Source organism: Podarcis liolepis (genome assembly GCF_965112155.1).
Source record: "Podarcis liolepis genome assembly, chromosome: 2".
Classification (NCBI taxonomy): Eukaryota; Metazoa; Chordata; class Lepidosauria; order Squamata; family Lacertidae; genus Podarcis; species Podarcis liolepis.
The window spans coordinates 107,936,918-107,954,754 of NC_139555.1; the positions used below are offsets into that span (position 1 = coordinate 107,936,918).

The following is a 17,837-nucleotide window of genomic DNA, read 5'->3' on the forward strand; positions in this document are numbered from 1 at the left end:
ATCATAGCAGCAATAAAACATTCACAAAATAAACATTCATTAATATAGGACCTAGAAAAGCAACAAATTCCCACAGGAAGGGGAATCATACAGATGATTAGTGAGAGATATTTTTATTATTAAAAGATAAGACTGAACTGATGAATAAAGTTAGGAGCTATTGGGAGTCTCTTCATTACCCTTCCAAGAGCTTTGTGTACCTCTTTGTTCCTCAGGGTGTAGATTAGTGGATTTAGCATGGTGGTGACAAATGTATAGAAAAGGGAGACCAACTTGCCCCGGTCGCGGGAGTAGTTGGACGGGGGCTGGAGGTAACTGAAAATGGCCGTCCCATAAAACAGCGACACCACGATCAAGTGGGAAGCACAGGTGTTGAAGGCCTTCTGCCTGCCTTCAGCTGAGCGGATCCTTAACACAGCTGCCACAATGTAGGCATAAGAGACAGTGATCAGGCCCACTGGTAACAGAAGGATGACCACACTGGCAAAAAAGAGGACAGCCTCATTGAGTGAGGTGTCCACACAGGCCAATTTGATAAAGGCGGGCACCTCACAGAAAAAATGGTCTATTCGGTTCTCTCCGCATCGTGGAATCCTAAATGTCAACACCGTCTGCACTAGTGAATTGCTGAAGCCACTAACCCAGGAGATGGCAGCCATTGTGAAACATACTGAATGGTTCATAATGGTAGTGTAGCGCAGCGGATGGCAGACTGCAGCATATCGGTCATATGCCATAAAAGCCAAAAGGACACATTCTGTGGAGCCCAGAGCAAGGGAGATGTACATCTCAGCCACACAGCCACCATAGGAGATGGACTTGTTTTTCCTCCAGAAGCTCACCAGCATCTGTGGTCCGAGGCTGGTGGTGAAGCAAAGATCAAGGAAGGAGAGGTTGCTGAGGAAGAAATACATGGGGGTGTGGAGATGGGGGTCCAGCCGTGACACCACAATGATGGTCGTGTTTCCCAACAGGGTCATCACGTAGCAGGTCAGGATAATGGCAAAGAGCAGCATCTCCAAGCGTGGGCGGTCAGCCACTCCCAGTAAGATGAATTCTCCTTGGTAGCTTTGGTTGCCTTCTTCCCATGATGCTCCCCTGTGCATCATCTGTAACATCAAGGAGACCTTAATGAATCACAGACAACCAGCAAATGGAAGCAATAGTTATTTGGCTGGGAGATTGTGCTTTCTCCAAGAATCAGAGAGCTGTAGAGTTGGATGGGACCCTGAGGATCATTTAGTCCTACTCCCTGCAGTGCAGGAATCTCAACTAAAGCGTCCACAACAGATGGCCATCCAACCTCTGCTTAAGAACCACCAAGGAAGGAGGGTCCACCACCTCTTGTAGGACTTCCATACTTGGGCTGGCACTTGAGCTCTGGCCTCTAAAGTTTTGGTCCAAGTTATAGTTAGCGGGCTGCTATCATCTCCATACCCGGAAAAGCTGTGCTGGACGGCACAATGGGGATGCAATGGATTCAGCCTTCAGTGCCTCTAGGTAGGCTTGATGACTCAGTTTGTTTACAAAGCTATTGTACTACCAACCTTACTGTATGCTTGTGAAACATGGACCACTTACAAACGCCATCTCCAACTTCTCAAAAGATTCTCTGAAAAATCTTACACATCACTTAGGAAGACAGGCAAACTAATATCAGTGTACTGGATGAAGCAAAGATCGCCAGTGTTGAAGCAATGATTCTTCAACATCAACTTCAACATCAACTTCGTTGTATGGATGCCTGATTATTGTCTTCCAAAGCAACTACTCTATTCCAAACTTAAAAATGGAAAGCATAATGCTGGTGATCAACAAAAGATGTTTAAAGAGTGTCTCAAGGCAAATCTAAAAAAATGTAGTATAAACACTGACAACTGGGAAACACTGGCCTGCGAGCGCTCCAGTTGGAGAACAGCCCTTACCAAAAGTGCCGTGGACTTTGAAGAAGCATGAACTCAGGGCTAAGAGGAAGGCATGTATGGCAAACCTTCACCATGATCAACTCCCGCCCGGAAACCTATGTCTCCACTGTTGAAGGATGTGTGGATCTATGAATTGGCTTCCACAGTCACTTACAGACTCACTGTTAAGGCTCTTTTTGTGGAAGACAATCTTACTTGGCTACGAGTGATTGTCAAAGAAGATTAGAGTGTGGTGCTGACCATGCCAAGGTTGTGGGTTTGATTCCCATATGGGGCAGCTGCATATTCCTGCATTGCAGGAGCTTGGACTAGATTTCATTTCATTTCCATTTCACTTTCAATTTGCCTGCCCCCTTTCTATATTGCTATGCACAAGGCGGTTTACAAGCTGAAGAAACCACAACATAGACAGGAAAGATTGCACACCTAATAATAAATAGGAGGGATTTCAAACTCTTCCAGTATGCAACAACTGCCGCAAGGACGCTGATAGCTCAAAGGTGGAAACAAGAACAAGTACCGACTCTGGATGAATGGAGAAATAAACTAATCGACTACGCGGAATTGGACAAACTAACGGGGAAAATTAGACTTCAAAGAGATCATAAGTTTTTGGAGGACTGGGGAAAATTTAGAGAGTATTTGAAAACTATATGTGAGGAGAATACCACGTTAGTGTGTTTCAAAGAAGCTTTGTGAAAATTGAGGAATATCGCAAAAATTTAAATAAGGATATAAAAAATTTATTTAAAGGTGATATTATTATTAAGAAATGTGTAAATAGGAGAATTATTTTGGATGGCTGTCAGAGGAGTGGAGGGAGGTTCAACAAACTAAAATATGTGATGTGGAAAATGGAAAGATGGAAGTTTTTATAGAAAATGTAATAAAAAATATTCATAAAAATAAAAAAAAGATTGCACACCTAATAACGATCTGATCCAATGCAAAGAAACCATAATAAAAACGTAACTTTAAAATAAACAACTTACATCAAATAAAGCAATCTTCAATATGTAAACGGCAAACTTAAATACCAGAAATAATAAACAGTTTACACTTAACAATTACAGTGTACCTCTGGTTACAAACTTAATTCGTTCCAGAGGTCCGTTCTGAACCTGAAACCATTCTTAACCTGAGGTACCACTTTAGCTAATGGGGCCTCCCGCTTGTGCCGCGCCGCCGGTGCGCAATTTCTGTTTTCATCCTGAGGTAAAGTTCTTAACCCAAGGTGGTACTACTGGGTAAGTGGAGTCTGTAACCCGAAGTGTTTGTAACCCAAGGTGTTTGTAACCCGAGGTACCACTGTATAATAAAGATTTACTAAACTATAATCAATAAAAATAATGGCAACTCATAATGCATGAAAGACCAGAAAACCATATGTAAGGATCAAATTGAGAAACAAGGACACACAACTTTTAAAATTATTTGCTTTTAATATATGGTCCTGTGGGTCCAACTCTACAATTTGATGATTCTATGAGCCCTCACTAGTGTTCAATTTCATTCAACAGAGTTTTCCTCCATGCATGTTCGTATCATCTCCCAGCTTGTTTCCTCACCCTTAAATCTAGAGCAAGGCAGTCCAACCTTTCATACCAAGTGGGCCGCAAGAGAATTTCGACACAGAACCCACAAGCTGCACACTGCCTTGCCATGCAGGGCAGGGGAGCGAGGCCAAGATTTGAGGGGGTCCCTCCTGCTGCTTTCCCAAAGCCAGAGAAGCGAGGCCTGGTCTTTGGGAAGGAGGCACGATGCTCCAACGGCATCCTAGAACCTTCCCACCTAATTCCTAAAGCTGGAAAAGCACTAATTGGGCTCTGGGAAGGAGGCAGGGGGACCCTAAGACCCTGTCAGAGCCCTCGCTCCTCCTTTGCAAAGCCCGGCAACTCACTTATCCGGCTTTGGGAAGGCAGTGCGAGGGCTGCAGGTGGTGGGCAGCATATGGTGCTGAGGGCCGCCCAAAAGGCCTTGAGGGCCACGTGTTGGACCACTCTGCTCTAGAGTAAACTAGGGATCCAAGCGAGAACCACAAAGTGGGAGAGGGTGCTCAGCGGTGATTGTGTCAACCTTTAGAAGACATCTGAAGGCAGTCCTATATAGGGAAGTTTTTTAAATGTTTAATGTTTTATTATGTTTTTATATATGTTGGAAGTGGCTTGGTCAACCCAGTCAGATGAGCAGGATATAAATAGTAAAACTGTTGTTGTTGTTGTTGAATACGACGTCCCTATTTTCATTGGAGAAATGCTGAGATTGAGTCTCATGCTCTACTGAGAGCATTCTCCTCCAACTGCTCCTGTCCAACACTTTCCCGTCCTCAAAACTGGATATTGCCTATGCTTTGAAAATCCAAGTACAAGAGCTGCATTGATTTAGGGAAGATAAAGTGTGGGACAGCAACAGTTGGGGAATAATAATGCATGGACGTAGGGGAATTGCAGTTCACACAAGCAGTTCACATTCCACATTAAACAAGGTATGGGCGGACCCTTAATTATGTTTCTGCCTGTTTTAACAAATTGTAAAGTGCTGTAGTAGATGCTGTGTGATTTTTAATTGGATTTTCATTGTTTTAATTTCTGGCGTTGTATTTTGTTGTGTTACAAATTGCATTCCATAGAATAAAAATACAATTATCCATATACAATATCTATTTGTATATCCGTATACCATATTCATATTCATTTATATTTATGCAATATTCATATTTAATACAAACAACCCCACAGAGCACCTGAATGAAGCTTGCGGATCACTGGTAACCCACACACCACAGTTTGAGATCGTCTGTTCTTATGGATTATGTTACTGGTTAATAAAAACCAAGAGATCAAGGGGAGACAACTGTCTGTATTGCTAGTCCTACTCAAAGTAGACCCACTGATGAATTTCAGTGGCTCTACTCTGAGTAGAACTTAGTTGTCTGCAACCCAATTTGACAGTTTATGGGGGCAAGAAAGCTGTGGGGTTTTGTTTTCCCCCTCACATACGTTTAAAGAAGATTGGAAAATGTTTATTGAATACCGTATTTTTCGTTCTGTAGGACAGACCGGACCATAGGAGGGGGAGAACAGGAAAAAAATTTTTTTCTTGTTCTCCCCCTCTAAAACAAGGTGCGTTCAAGGTGCATTCACGCAAAGCCTCCAGAGCGCAGTGGGAGTTACCGCTGTACTCTGGAGGCTTCAGGCGGCTACCTTGGAAGCCTGCAGAGAGAGAGGGGTCGGTGCACACTGACCCCTCTCGCTCTCCAGGCTTCAGTGAAGGTAACCTAAAGCCTTTGGAGGGTGGCGGGAGTTCCCACTGGGCTCCGGAGGCTTCAGGTTCCTTTTGACCTGCTCTTTGGGGCTGGCAGTGGAGGGAAGCGTTGCTTTCCCCCACCGCCAGCCTCAAAGACCAGTATGCAGCCTTGCCGCTGCCCCCTGAGCTTGTGGGGCTGGCAGTGGGGGGAATAAAAAGAGAGAGACAAAACAATTCAGTGCCAGTAATTATTGGGAAAAGGACTGAAAATAAAGGAGCATGGTGATGATTTAATTAGTGAATCACTTCCTATAAAACACCTCAAAGTGATTTAATATGACATGTATTAATATGCCAAGTTTTCAACCCATGGACTTCCTATGGGCTTTTTGGGGTTTTATTGTGGCTTTTTAAATGTGTGTTTTTGTGTGTGGGTGTTTTTGGTTTATTATATATTTTGTATTCTCATTTTGTGTTCTTTATGTTGTAAACTGCCCCGGGATCTTTGGATAAGGGGCAGTATACAAATTCAACAATAATAATAAATACTGAAAACTGTATTTTGCTCTGGTTTCCGACTCTTCCACAGTTCTGTAGAACTGAAAGAGGTGCAGAAGAAGACAAATGGAAACAATACAGTCAAGGGATAGAGCAACTTCAAACAAGGAATGTATAAGGAAGTTGTGGGGTGGGGGAGCTCAGAAAGAAAAACCAACAGAGGACACTTCTAGATGGGTGTGTTATTGCATGTGTCTTCTGCAACGTGTTATTGACACAGTGAATTAAAGGGACCCCTGACCATTAGGTCCAGTCGTGACCGACTCTGGGGTTGTGGCGCTCATCTCGCTTTATTGGCCGAGGGAGCCGGCGTACAGTTTCCGGGTCATGTGGCCAGCATGACTAAGCCCCTTCTGGCGAACCAGAGCAGCACACGGAAACCTTCCTGCCGGAGCAGTACCTATTTATCTACTTGCACTTTGACGTGCTTTCGAACTGCTAGGTTGGCAGGAGCAGGGACCGAGCAACAGCAGCTCACCCCGTTGCGGGGATTCGTACCGCCGACCTTCTGATCAGCAAGTCCTAGGCTCTGTGGTTTAACCCACAGAGCCACCCGTGTCCCCAAACAGTGAATTAGTAATGGATTTATCCTGCTTTAGGGCTTGTCCACTGCTTTCTCCTGGGGAAAACTGCTCTTTCTAGGCAATGGACAAGCGGAAGTGTCGATGAGCCCTCAGTTCTGCGATGCTTCCCCAACGCTAGCGTGTTATTGCTCTCCACATGCAGCAGGACAAAAGTAAACTGGAAAAGCTGTGGTATAAGAAGTTACAGGATTTCAGCAGCATGTTTCAGGTTGTGCACTGCTTGGAAATGAAACAGTATGACTATCCGAAAGCTTCTGCAGGCGCAAACTGTATTAAAAGTGGGGTTGGGTATGACCGCTCAGAGAGCACCATGAGGGCAAATCAGAACAAATATGCATTGAAGAGTGTTTCTGGGGAGGCAGCTGCAAAGGCCTGTTGGCATAAAATTTTGCAAAACCACAAGGACTGGAAACCTCCGGCAGGAGTAAATAAAGCAAATTACAGTACTCACCTCTGCATGAAGGAAAAGGCTGCTTCCCATAGATCGAAAGACATAAACTAAACGCCACTTAATCCCAGCTCTCCTTTTCATCTCACGTATATAGGTACTCTAGTATAAAGTTATTGTTCTTTTGCTGGGTCGTCCCCTTCCTAACCTCACTTCTGTCTTCGTAACAATCGCCTTCCCTTCTTCCAGTTCTTCTCTCGCGTGATGACGAAGGATACAACTTTTGCTTCTATTCCAGGGATGAATCCGTATTTGTCCTGCTACCTGTAGGAAACCAGAGCAGTCAGCTTGTCTCGGGGCTTCGCTCCCATCAACAGATGCACTCTGGATAGGCTTTTATGGTCCGGAAGCTATGGCCAGAGATCACAGGCTGTGGCAGAAGTTGGCTTGAGGGAGAGGCTGGCAGCATGGAAGGAAAAAGTCAAGCAAAGAGAAGCAGACAGGTGTGGAGAGGTACAAAGAGGCAGGCAGGCAGGCAGGTATGCAGACAGACAGAAAGATGGGTGATAGATGTGGAATATGAAGAAAGGAAATGCTATGTTCCCAGCAAAGAGTCCAAGGATTGTAGACTATAATGAATTAAATGTCGATGTGTTTACTTGTGATAGAAAAAAGAGGTGAGAGAAAGGAGTTGAATGCAGTTAGAAGTTAGATGGGAGGAAGTGTCCATTCTTTGTGTGTTTGTGGTGGGAAAGGGAGAGAGTAAGATCAGGAGAATGGAAATAGATACGAATATAGACTGTCAGAAAGGTTGGAAAGATCGCTGTAGAGCCTCAAAGATTAAATAAAAGGGAGAAGCTGGATCTTCCCTCTCCCCGCAACTTGTCTACTTCACTCCAGCATCGTTGCTATTCTGGCTGAGAATCGCACCCCAACTACATGTACCTAGAGACCTCCCACAGCATAAGCCTACTTCTTGCAGGGCATTGGAGGGGAAGGGAGCTGGCTTTATGGGGATCTTACTGAAGAAGGGGCTGTTGTTGCTGCGTCTCCAGAATCTAATGTACAATGCAAGGCAGTTTCCTGCACATCACGGAGCCTCAGGGAATCAAACGTCAAGCTGAACAATTAGAGGCAGTCTCCCTATTAAGACATGCAGTCCCAAAGGCCAGCTGCCACTCACATGACATCCTCAGGGAAGGCGACTTTCGTCAGAGTTCTTTCGTCATTTGCAGAAGTACTTCAAACTGCTATAATTGTGCCCAAGTTGTGGAACTTGTGTTGCAAGTTCAGCAAAGTTATTAACTGTTGGTTTATTGATTCTTCATTTGGACCCTTTATGTTCTTCTTCCTTGATGCTGCTTTTTGGTTTGGCAACTACTGGTGGCAATCCAGCCAGATGGGCGGGGTAGAAATAAAATAAATTATTATTATTATTATTATTATTATTATTATTATTATTATTATTAATGTTTTCTGTTATTTTTAATGCTTGTTTTCATAGTTCATAAGGTGCTTTGAGTTTCTGCTTTTGGGAAGGGGAAAGTGGATCTGATTTGCTGCTGTGGTCTATACAGTAGATTACTAATTTTTAAAAATGTTGTCTGATTCTGTAGGAAGCTGTAGCTCTGTGAGGAGAACAGGGGTATTCTAAAAAGTTTCAGCACCATAAACCTAGGGTTGCCATACGTCCGAAATTTCCTGGACACAGTCAGTATTTAGTACTTGTAAACAGTGCCGGGGCGGAAAATCACTGAAATTTCTGGGAAAATCTGGATGTGTGGCAGCCCATGTTGGTAGTGTAGATTTTGGCAATTTTCATTTTGTAAAAGATTTGGCAAAAAAAGGGTGTGTATTGAAATATGGCAACCCTACTTAAACTACAGCACCCAGCATTCTTTGAGTAAGCCATGGCTGTTTAAAGTGGTATTAAAGGTAAAGGGACTCCTGACTCTTAGGTCCAGTTGCGGACGACTCTGGGGCAGTGACGCTCATCTTGCTATCCCTGAAGCAAGGAGAGCAAGAGGGGTTGGTGCGCACCGACCTGGCTTCACGTTGCTTTCACTGAAGCCATCGAGTCTGCATTCGCTCCATAAGATGCACACACATTTCCCCTTACTTTTTAGAAGGGGGAAAGTGCATCTTATACAGTGAAAAATACGGTACTAAAGAACAGTTTACATGGACTTGAATTTGGACTTGGGCTTTTAATTTAGAAGTACATCTTGGATTTATATAAAGTTGGACTAACTCTTACTTCCCACCACCTTTGGGAAAAGGAAAGGACAGGACTGAAGAGAAGTATATGCTTTTATATTAATTTTATATGTCGGCTGGATTGGGAATGGTCTTGTTTGATTGATCTGATTTGATCTGGAATTGTTTTGCTTTTTCTGTTTTTTAAGGGCCTGGGTGTGAGAACTGTTATTTTTGTATTTTATAGATTTAGTGTGATATCATAGAATCATAGAATAGAATCATAGAATCATATAGTTGGAAGAGACCACAAGGGCCATCGAGTCCAACCCCCTGCCAAGCAGGAAACACCATCAGAGCACTCCTGACATATGGTTGTCAAGCCTCTGCTTAAAGACCTCCAAAGAAGGAGACTCCACCACACTCCTTGGCAACAAATTCCACTGTCAAACAGCTCTTACTGTCAGGAAGTTCTTCCTAATGTTTAGGTGGAATCTTCTTTCTTGTAGTTTGGATCCATTGCTCCATGTCCGCTTCTCTGGAGCAGCAGAAAACAACCTTTCTCCCTCCTCTATGTGACATCCTTTTATATATTTGAACATGGCTATCATATCACCCCTTAACCTCATCTTCTCCAGGCTAAACATGCCCAGCTCCCTTAGCCGTTCCTCATAAGGCATCGTTTCCAGGCCTTTGACCATTTTGGTTGCCCTCCTCTGGACACGTTCCAGTTTGTCAGTGTCCTTCTTGAACTGTGGTGCCCAGAACTGGACACAGTACTCCAGGTGAGGTCTGACCAGAGCAGAATACCGTGGCACTATTACTTCCCTTGATCTAGATGCTATACTCCTATTGATGCAGCCCAGAATTGCATTGGCTTTTTTAGCTGCCGCGTCACACTGTTGGCTCATGTCAAGTTTGTGGTCAACCAAGACTCCTAGACCCTTTTCACATGTACTGCTCTCAAGTCAGGTGTCACCCATCTTGTATTTGTGCCTCTCATTTTTTTTGCCCTCTGGGTTCGGTGAGTCAGCCAGTTACAAATCCACTGAGTGGATACATAACAGTTGCCTTTCTGTTGCCACCTCACCTGTGTGGTACATAGAAGAACAACATCCTGAGTTGTGTACAGGGCCGTCTTAAGCATATCTGGCACCATGGTGCAAAGATCCCTCCAGTGCCCCCCCCCCCCATTTCCCAGAGTTGTAGACCTTTTTTAAGAAAAGGCTGCTCCCGCCCTCGCGCTACTGCCCTGCGCTGCCCATGCGGCACCGGGCATCAGCTCCTGCGGCGGGATCATGGTGCGGGGCTGGGCAGCCAGGCATGATGGGGATGGCATGGGAGGCAGGCGGGGGTCTCGTCCGGGCAGGGACAGGCGAAGCGAGCTGGGCCATCCATGTCGTCACAGCAGAGAAGCACGCTCACTCAGCTGCAGTCTCCCCATCCTTGCTTGGGGAGGAAGGGGGGGGGGAGAGAGAGTGTGACTGGGACGGGATTAGGCAGGGGAAGGAAATGCGGTTCGTGCGAAGGAGTGCAGAGTTGGTGGGGGCAGCGGGAGGAGACAGGCTCCATGCAAGGCGGTGGAGAAGCAGGGGAAGGAGGGAGGGGCGCTGGGGGCAGCAGTTGCAGCGTGTAACCTCGAGTGCGGGGATCTTTCGAGGTAGAGTGGACAGGGGGAGCGGTGGTAGAGTCACATTTATTATGCACAGAGCTTGGGATGCAAGCACACACCACGCAGCCGAGGAGGTGGTGTGTCGTGGAGCTAGCGGAGAGAGCTCCGGACTGCGGGAAAACATCTGGAGCCTTCCTGCATCTGATGGGTGCTGGAGGCATGCAGACACCAAGCCCCCGCTCCGCCTCGCTGACCTCCCCAATCTCCCCTCCCTGGACTCTCCCCGGACTCTCCGCCTAGTGCTGTCCACTGCTTAGTGCCCTGGCTCGCTGCGCCACTACACCCAATGGTAAAGACGTCCCTGGTTGTGTAAACTGGAGAGAGAGACATGTTTTGCTCTGTGTGTTGAACTTTGGGGTTCCTCTGGAAACTAAATGGGGAAGCAAGATCTAGTGGGATGTTAGTGCTGTGAGCTCCTCTATCCTGTGCTCACGTTATATATGTGTGTAAATAAAACCATATATTCTAAAGATACCAGTCTCTGCTGACCTTCAACTGGAGGTCTGGGTAAAGGCAGGAACCACTGGAATCTCTCACCGCTCAGAGACTGTGCATGACATTGCATATATAAGAACATAAGAAGAGTTTTCTGGATCATGGCAATGACCAGTCCAGCGTCCTTTTCTCACAGTGGCCATCCGGACAGCTAATGTTTATCTTTGTGATCCCACCTTCAATACTGTCTATACCTGCAAATATTTGGGGTAGACATGCTGCTTTGTTTCTGTGCATGTCATATTTCAGTGCATGCCATGTAGTTTCCTGCTGAAATCTTGTAACTTTTTATATCGTAAAGCTTCCGGTTTGATTTCTGTTTTTGTTGTTACAGATAGGTAGCCGTGTTGGTCTGCCATAGTCAAAATAAAAAAAATTCCTTCCTGTAGCACCTTAAAGACCAACTAAGTTTGTTCTTGGTATAAGCTTTCGTGTGCATGCACACTTCTTCAGATGTATCTGAAGGTGCTACAGGAAGGATTTTTTTTTTATTTTTTTTTTGTTGTGTTACAGCACACAAGCAGCCCTCTAGATGCCAATACTGCAGTATTATTGGGGAAACATTCCAAGACATCAAATGTGTGCGGATGCCCAGATATAAATCCACCACTAATCTGGAATATGTAGTAATGTTTAATCATAACAAATAAATTAAAGAAAGAAGTAAACATCTAGCAATTGGGGAAATGTGAAACTTTTTGGATGGCTAGGAATTCAGTAATAAAGATGAACATACACAAATCCTATTCACTGATGTCAAATATACCAATGAAGGTGAGCGAAACTTTACTTCAAAAAATGGGAAGAACTATTCAACTTTTTATGAGCAGGTAAGAAGCCCAGAGTAGCAGCAAAAACACTCGACCAAAAGGGGTTTAGCATTTCCTAATGGAAAATGTTTTTAACCATGCTGCAATCTAAAATATTGGTCTACAAATTCTAGAGTGTCAAAAATGGAAGAAGGTGGCCTTCTTTTCTCTGCAATCAGAGAAAACCCACCCCTTGGTGTACTGTGGGGTGAAAACCTCTTAACAATAAGCAGAAATGCAATCTCTAAAAATATCTATTCAATATAGAGAAAATTTAGGAGCACATCAAGAACATGAGGTCAGAGGTCCATCTAGTCGTCTCACAGATGCCTGCGGAAAACTAGCAAGTACAAGAGCACTCTATCCTTCTGCAACTTCTAGAAACTGGTATTGACAGAGGATGTAGAAAATAGTCATTGTGACTAGTAGCCGATGATAGCTTTAAAAGAGGGTTGGAGAAAAGCATGGAGGACAAGGCTTTATAGGTTGGTGGTCATCACTGCCTCCTGTGGGAGCAAGCGCCAAAATTTATATATGCGCTTTGAGGAGAAATAATTTCTTTTATCTTTCGACAGTCAGCTTTGTTTGAGGTCCACCAGTTCTGGCGTTATGGGAGAGAGAGGAAAGGGGGCTTGAGCTAGATATCAGATCAATGTCCTGCTGCAGCGCTACCATCTCCTGTCTGCTGTGGTGCCTATGTATCATAGTAATCTGTGAATAAAATATTTTGGTAGGAACAGAAACCTGAATTGCAGTACTCTGTCAAGAAGCAAGGGCCAGAACAGAAAGAAAGAAAGATTTATTTATTTTCAACATCTCCACCCCACCTTTCTAAAACAATTTCAATAAAACAATATTACAGCATCGTAAGATTGCAGTAATCATAACAGCAATAAAACATTCACAAAATAAACATTCATTAATATAGGACCTAGAAAAGCGACAGATTCCTACAGGAAGGGGAATCATACAGATGATTAGTGAGAGATTTTATTATTATTAAAAGTTTGGAGCTATTGGGATTCTCTTCATTACCCTTCCAAGAGCTTTGTGTACCTCTTTGTTCCTCAGGGTGTAGATTAGTGGATTTAGCATGGTGGTGACAAATGTATAGAAAAGGGAGGCCATCTTTTCCTGGTCACGGGAGTAGCCGGATCGGGGCTGGAGGTAACTGAAAATGGCTGACCCGTAAAAGAGTGACACCACAATCAAGTGGGAAGCACAGGTATTGAAGGCCTTCTGCCTGCCTTTGGCTGAGCGGATCCGTAACACAGCTGCCACAATGTAGGCATAAGAGATGGTGATCAGGCCCACTGGTAACAGAAGGATGGCCACAGTGCCAAAAAATAGGACAACCTCATTGAGTGAGGTGTCCCCACAGGCCAATTTCATAAAAGCGGGCACCTCACAGAAAAAATGGTCTATTCGGTTCTCTCCACATCGTGGAATCCTAAATGTCATTACGGTCTGCACTAGTGAATTGCTGAAGCCACTAACCCAGGAGATGGCAGCCATTGTGAAACATACAGAATGGTTCATAATGGTAGTGTAGCGCAGCGGGTGGCAGACTGCAGCATATCGGTCATAGGCCATAAAAGCCAAAAGGACACATTCTGTGGAGCCCAGAGCAAGGAAGATGTAGAGCTGGGCCACACAGGCACCATAACTGATGGTCTTGCTTTTCCTCCAGAAGTTCACCAGCATCAGTGGGGCCGCACTAGTGGTGAAACAAAGGTCAAGAATGGAGAGGTTGCAGAGGAAGAAATACATGGGGGTGTGGAGATGGGAGTCCAGTTGGGACACCACAATGATGGTCGTGTTTCCCAACAGGGTCATCACGTAGCAGGTCAGGATAATGGCAAAGAGCAGCATCTCCAAGCGTGGGCGGTCAGCCACTCCCAGTAAGATGAATTCTCCTTGGTAGCTTTGGTTGCCTTCTTCCCGTGATGCTTCCCTGTACATCATCTGTAACATCAAAGAGACCTTAATGAATCACAGAAAACCAGCAAATTGAAGCAATAGTTATTTGGCTGGGAGACTGTGCTTTCTCCAAGAATCATAGAACTGTAGAGTTGGATGGGACCCTGAGGATCATTTAGTCCTACTCCCTGCAGTGCAGGAATCTCAACTAAAGCATCCACAACAGATGGCCATCCAACCTCTGCTTAAGAACCACCAAGGAAGGAGGGTCCATCACCTCTCGTAGGACTTCCATACTTGGGCTGGCACTTGAGCTCTGGCCTCTAAAGTTTTGGTCCAAGTTATACTTCCGGGTTAGCGTCTCTGGCAATGGCAGATTTCCTCTGATCTGGAGGAATCCGCTCCGTGGAAATCAGGGTCTGGACCGCCACGGCGAGGCGGAGACCCACTAAAAACCACAGGCGGGAGAAGTCTGTGGACGTGGGATTCGGCTGGCACCTTTTGCGCCTCCCCTACTCGCGGGGAAACCCGGTTTCGGGGATCCGGAGCGACGTGGGGTGAGCGGCGTGGTGCTTCGAATCGACTGCTTCTTTCACGGAGTGAAGCCGCATTGCTGTTGCCGGAGAGCACTGACTTTTTCCTGTGGACAATTGGACTCTAAACAACAACCCATGAGTAGAACGGAAAATTGGATCTTTAAACTTCTTAATTTGGCATCGAAACGGGAAGGCTTCAAACAGGAAGTCCGCCTTCCTCTTTTGTAAATAAATTGAAAGCAAAGACGTTGCAAGCTAAAGCCTGGAAAGTCTTTTGTAAAGGATTAAATCTCCATCGGTTGAAACTACTAACCCCCCCTTGGAAGCAGGAGAAGAGGGGGGAAATTCTAGATTGTTTAAGCCTGCAGGAGAGAGAGTGAAGAAAGATAAATCACCACCTTTTCGAACCTGGGAACGGGCTGCCAGTAAGATTGACGTTTTGGGAAAGTTCATTGACTGTGAATAAAACGTATGTTGACAGATAGTTAAATAAGATAAATATATTGTTTCCATTGTTTCCTTTTGCATTTAAAAAGGAGCAAAAAAAAGTAACTGAAAATCGAAACTAACTCTGTCGCTGGATCTGCGTTTAAAAGGATGGATACAAATAGAAATTGTTTCCCCTAGAGGGAGCTTTTGAAACTGTTGCAGGAGTGGAGCTGGGGAATTTTCCAGCTGCAGAGATTAAAGAGCGTGAGAATCAGAGTCTGACCTTGGACAAAAATGTTGACAGAAGAAGCCTTAGTGATTGCATTTTGCAAGACAAGTGCTCTATTGGAACAGCTTCATGAGAAGATGGGTGTGAGGATTATTAAAATTGACAATTTGGGACAAAAAATGACTGAGTCGGGACAAAAAGGGAATACCTATACAGAAATACTCAGGAATTGACCCAGGAATCTGTTTTGACATGGCAAGCTGTGGAGAAGACGAAGGAGAATGTTGTTGTTGAACCTCAAATAATTCAAGTGGAGAGAGCCCTGGCCTTGCAGAGGCAATTTGATGAACATAAGCTGTTGCCCTTTATGATCGAATCTAGAGAAAACCAGACTTGGTGGGATGGAGCTCTGCTTGGATTGGAGAAGGAAAGTTGGATAGATTCCCCTATGCAGGGATGCTCTGGCCTTTGGGAACTGGATTTGGGTCAGGGGGAGAACGGCGCTCTGAAATATCTTTTGGACTTTAGTTCTGACTATGGAGAATGGGCTGACCTGTCGAGAAGGAATAAAGACATTGTTAGGTTGGAGTTTCCCCGAGATCTACTCCTCAGTGCCAAAGGAAGGAAATTAAGAACAAGATCAGCAGAAGATAAAGTAAAGTGCATGTATAAACATGAAGAAGATCTGCAGAAGGGACATGGAAGGGAGTTAAGAGCCTCGGACAGAAGGTCACCAGGTTGATGGACTATATGGTATTGATAGAAAGGACTGACAGAATCCGAGACCAGGGAGAAGAGACGGTGGAGGAAGATTGGGGGGGAAAGGTTTTTAAAAAAATATTTAGAGAAATGTTGCAAAATTAATGAGTGTTAGAAAAATGTTGGAATGAAATTATATGGCTTTAGTAGAAATGTTATAAGGAGCTAAGTATAAATAAGTTTTAGGGTTTTAATGGTAAGATAAGGTTAAAATAAATTAAGATAATTAAATGACAGAAAATAGTGAAAGATGGAAAGGATTTGCTGGAATAATTAATAACTAGAACACAAAAAGGGAGGTGTGAGGAGGTCGATGAAACAAGTTAATGAAAGATAAAGATATGGAAATATTGGATCTTGTCAGGGAACTGCCATCAGAGACAAGAGGAGAGGTAAGGCTCCCCAATGATGCAGGGGAGGGAACCAGCAAGGAGAGAGAGAGAGCTTCCGCTGGGGAAGGAAATCCAGGGGACACCAGGAAGAAAGGGGAGGCTGAGAGTACTGCGGAGGGAAGGCTCCGAGACTCTTCCAGTGAGATCAGCGGAGAGAGCACAGGACCTCCGATTGGGACGCCTATGCTGCGCAGAAAGCTTCTGCGCAGAGAATCTAGGAGGAGACTTGGAGTCAAGGAAATTTTATGTTGGAAGAAGTTTAGGAAACGCCCACTGACGGATTCTGCCAGTGACTGAGGCAGTCGCGTTGTAAGGGCTGTCAAAGCAGGGAAAGGTTTAGCTATACAACCAGCGTGGAGCAGTTTGCAGTTTACGCACAAGCAACCCCAATTCCCATTATAGATCTGTTTTTAACTGTTTTTGATTTTGATTTTGTTTTGATGTATTGTGTCTTTTGCTTTTTTCATGTATTGTAATGTATTGATTTGTATTGTTTATTTCTTCTCTTTTTTATTTTTCTCTTTTATTCTTAAACTTTTAATAAATATTATTTATAAAAAAAATTAAGTTTTGGTCCAGGTTATAGTTAGGGGGCTGCTGTCATCTCCATACGTGTTAAAGCTGTGCTGGGGATGCAATGGAGGCAGCCTTCAGTGCCTCTAGGTAGGCTTGATGACTCAGTTTGTTTACAAAGCTATTGTACTACCAACCTTACTGTATGCTTGTGAAACATGGACCACTTACAAACGCCATCTCCAACTTCTCAAAAGATTCTCTGAAAAATCTTACACATCACTTAGGAAGACAGGCGAACTAATATCAGTGTACTGGATGAAGCAAAGATCACCAGTGTTGAAGCAATGATTCTTCAACATCAACATCAACTTCGTTGTACGGATGCCTGATTATTGTCTTCCAAAGCAACTACTCTATTCTGAACTTAAAAATGGAAAGCGTAATGCTGGTGGTCAACAAAAGAGGTTTAAAGAGTGTCTCAAGGCAAATCTTAAAAAATGTAGTATAAACACTGACAACTGGGAAACACTGGCCTGCGAGCGCTCCAGTTGGAGAACAGCCCTTACCAAAAGTGCCGTGGACTTTGAAGAAGCATGAACTCAGGGCTAAGAGGAAGGCATGTTTGGCAAACCTTCACCATGATCAACTCCCGCCCGGAAACCTATGTCTCCACTGTTGAAGGACGTGTGGATCTAGGAATTGGCTTCCACAGTCACTTATAGACTCACTGTTAAGACTGTTTTTGTGGAAGACAATCTTAGTAGGCTACGAGTGATTGCCAAAGAAGGTTATAGTGTGGTCCTGACCATGCCAAGGTTGTGGGTTTGATCCCCATATGGGACAGCTGCATATGCCTGCATTGCAGGGGCTTGGATTAGATTTCATTTCTATTTCACTTTTAATTTTAATTTGCATGCCACCTTTCTATATTGCTATGCACAAGGCGGTTTACAAGCTGAAGAAACCACAAGATAGACAGCAAATTTCACACCTAATAACGATCTGACCCAATGCAAGGAAGCCATAATAAAAACGTAACTTTAAAATATACAACTTACATCAAATAAAGCAATATTCAATAAGTAAACGGCAAACTTTACTTATTACTCTGCTTTCCCAAAGCCAGAGAAGTGAGGGCTGGGGTTTGGGAAGGAGGCACGATGCTCCAACGGCATCCTAGAAC

The 17,837-nt window shown here is 44.3% G+C and overlaps 2 protein-coding genes across 2 annotated transcripts; both read right to left on the reverse strand.

Annotated features, from left to right (window-relative positions):
- Positions 1 to 56: 56 nt before the first annotated feature.
- Positions 57 to 1,109, reverse strand: LOC310699182 (putative olfactory receptor 2B8; the record flags this gene model as incomplete). The annotated part of the gene is made up of 1 exon (XM_083486823.1): positions 57 to 1,109. One exon carries the CDS (start codon positions 1,107 to 1,109, stop codon positions 120 to 122), a length of 990 nt encoding a protein of 329 aa, XP_083342949.1. The 3' UTR covers positions 57 to 119.
- Positions 1,110 to 12,872: 11,763 nt separating this feature from the next.
- Positions 12,873 to 13,838, reverse strand: LOC310699254 (olfactory receptor 2G3-like; the record flags this gene model as incomplete). The annotated part of the gene is made up of 1 exon (XM_083486878.1): positions 12,873 to 13,838. The coding sequence occupies one exon, from the start codon at positions 13,836 to 13,838 to the stop codon at positions 12,873 to 12,875; it is 966 nt and encodes a 321-aa protein (XP_083343004.1).
- Between the last annotated feature and the right edge of the window lie 3,999 nt (positions 13,839 to 17,837).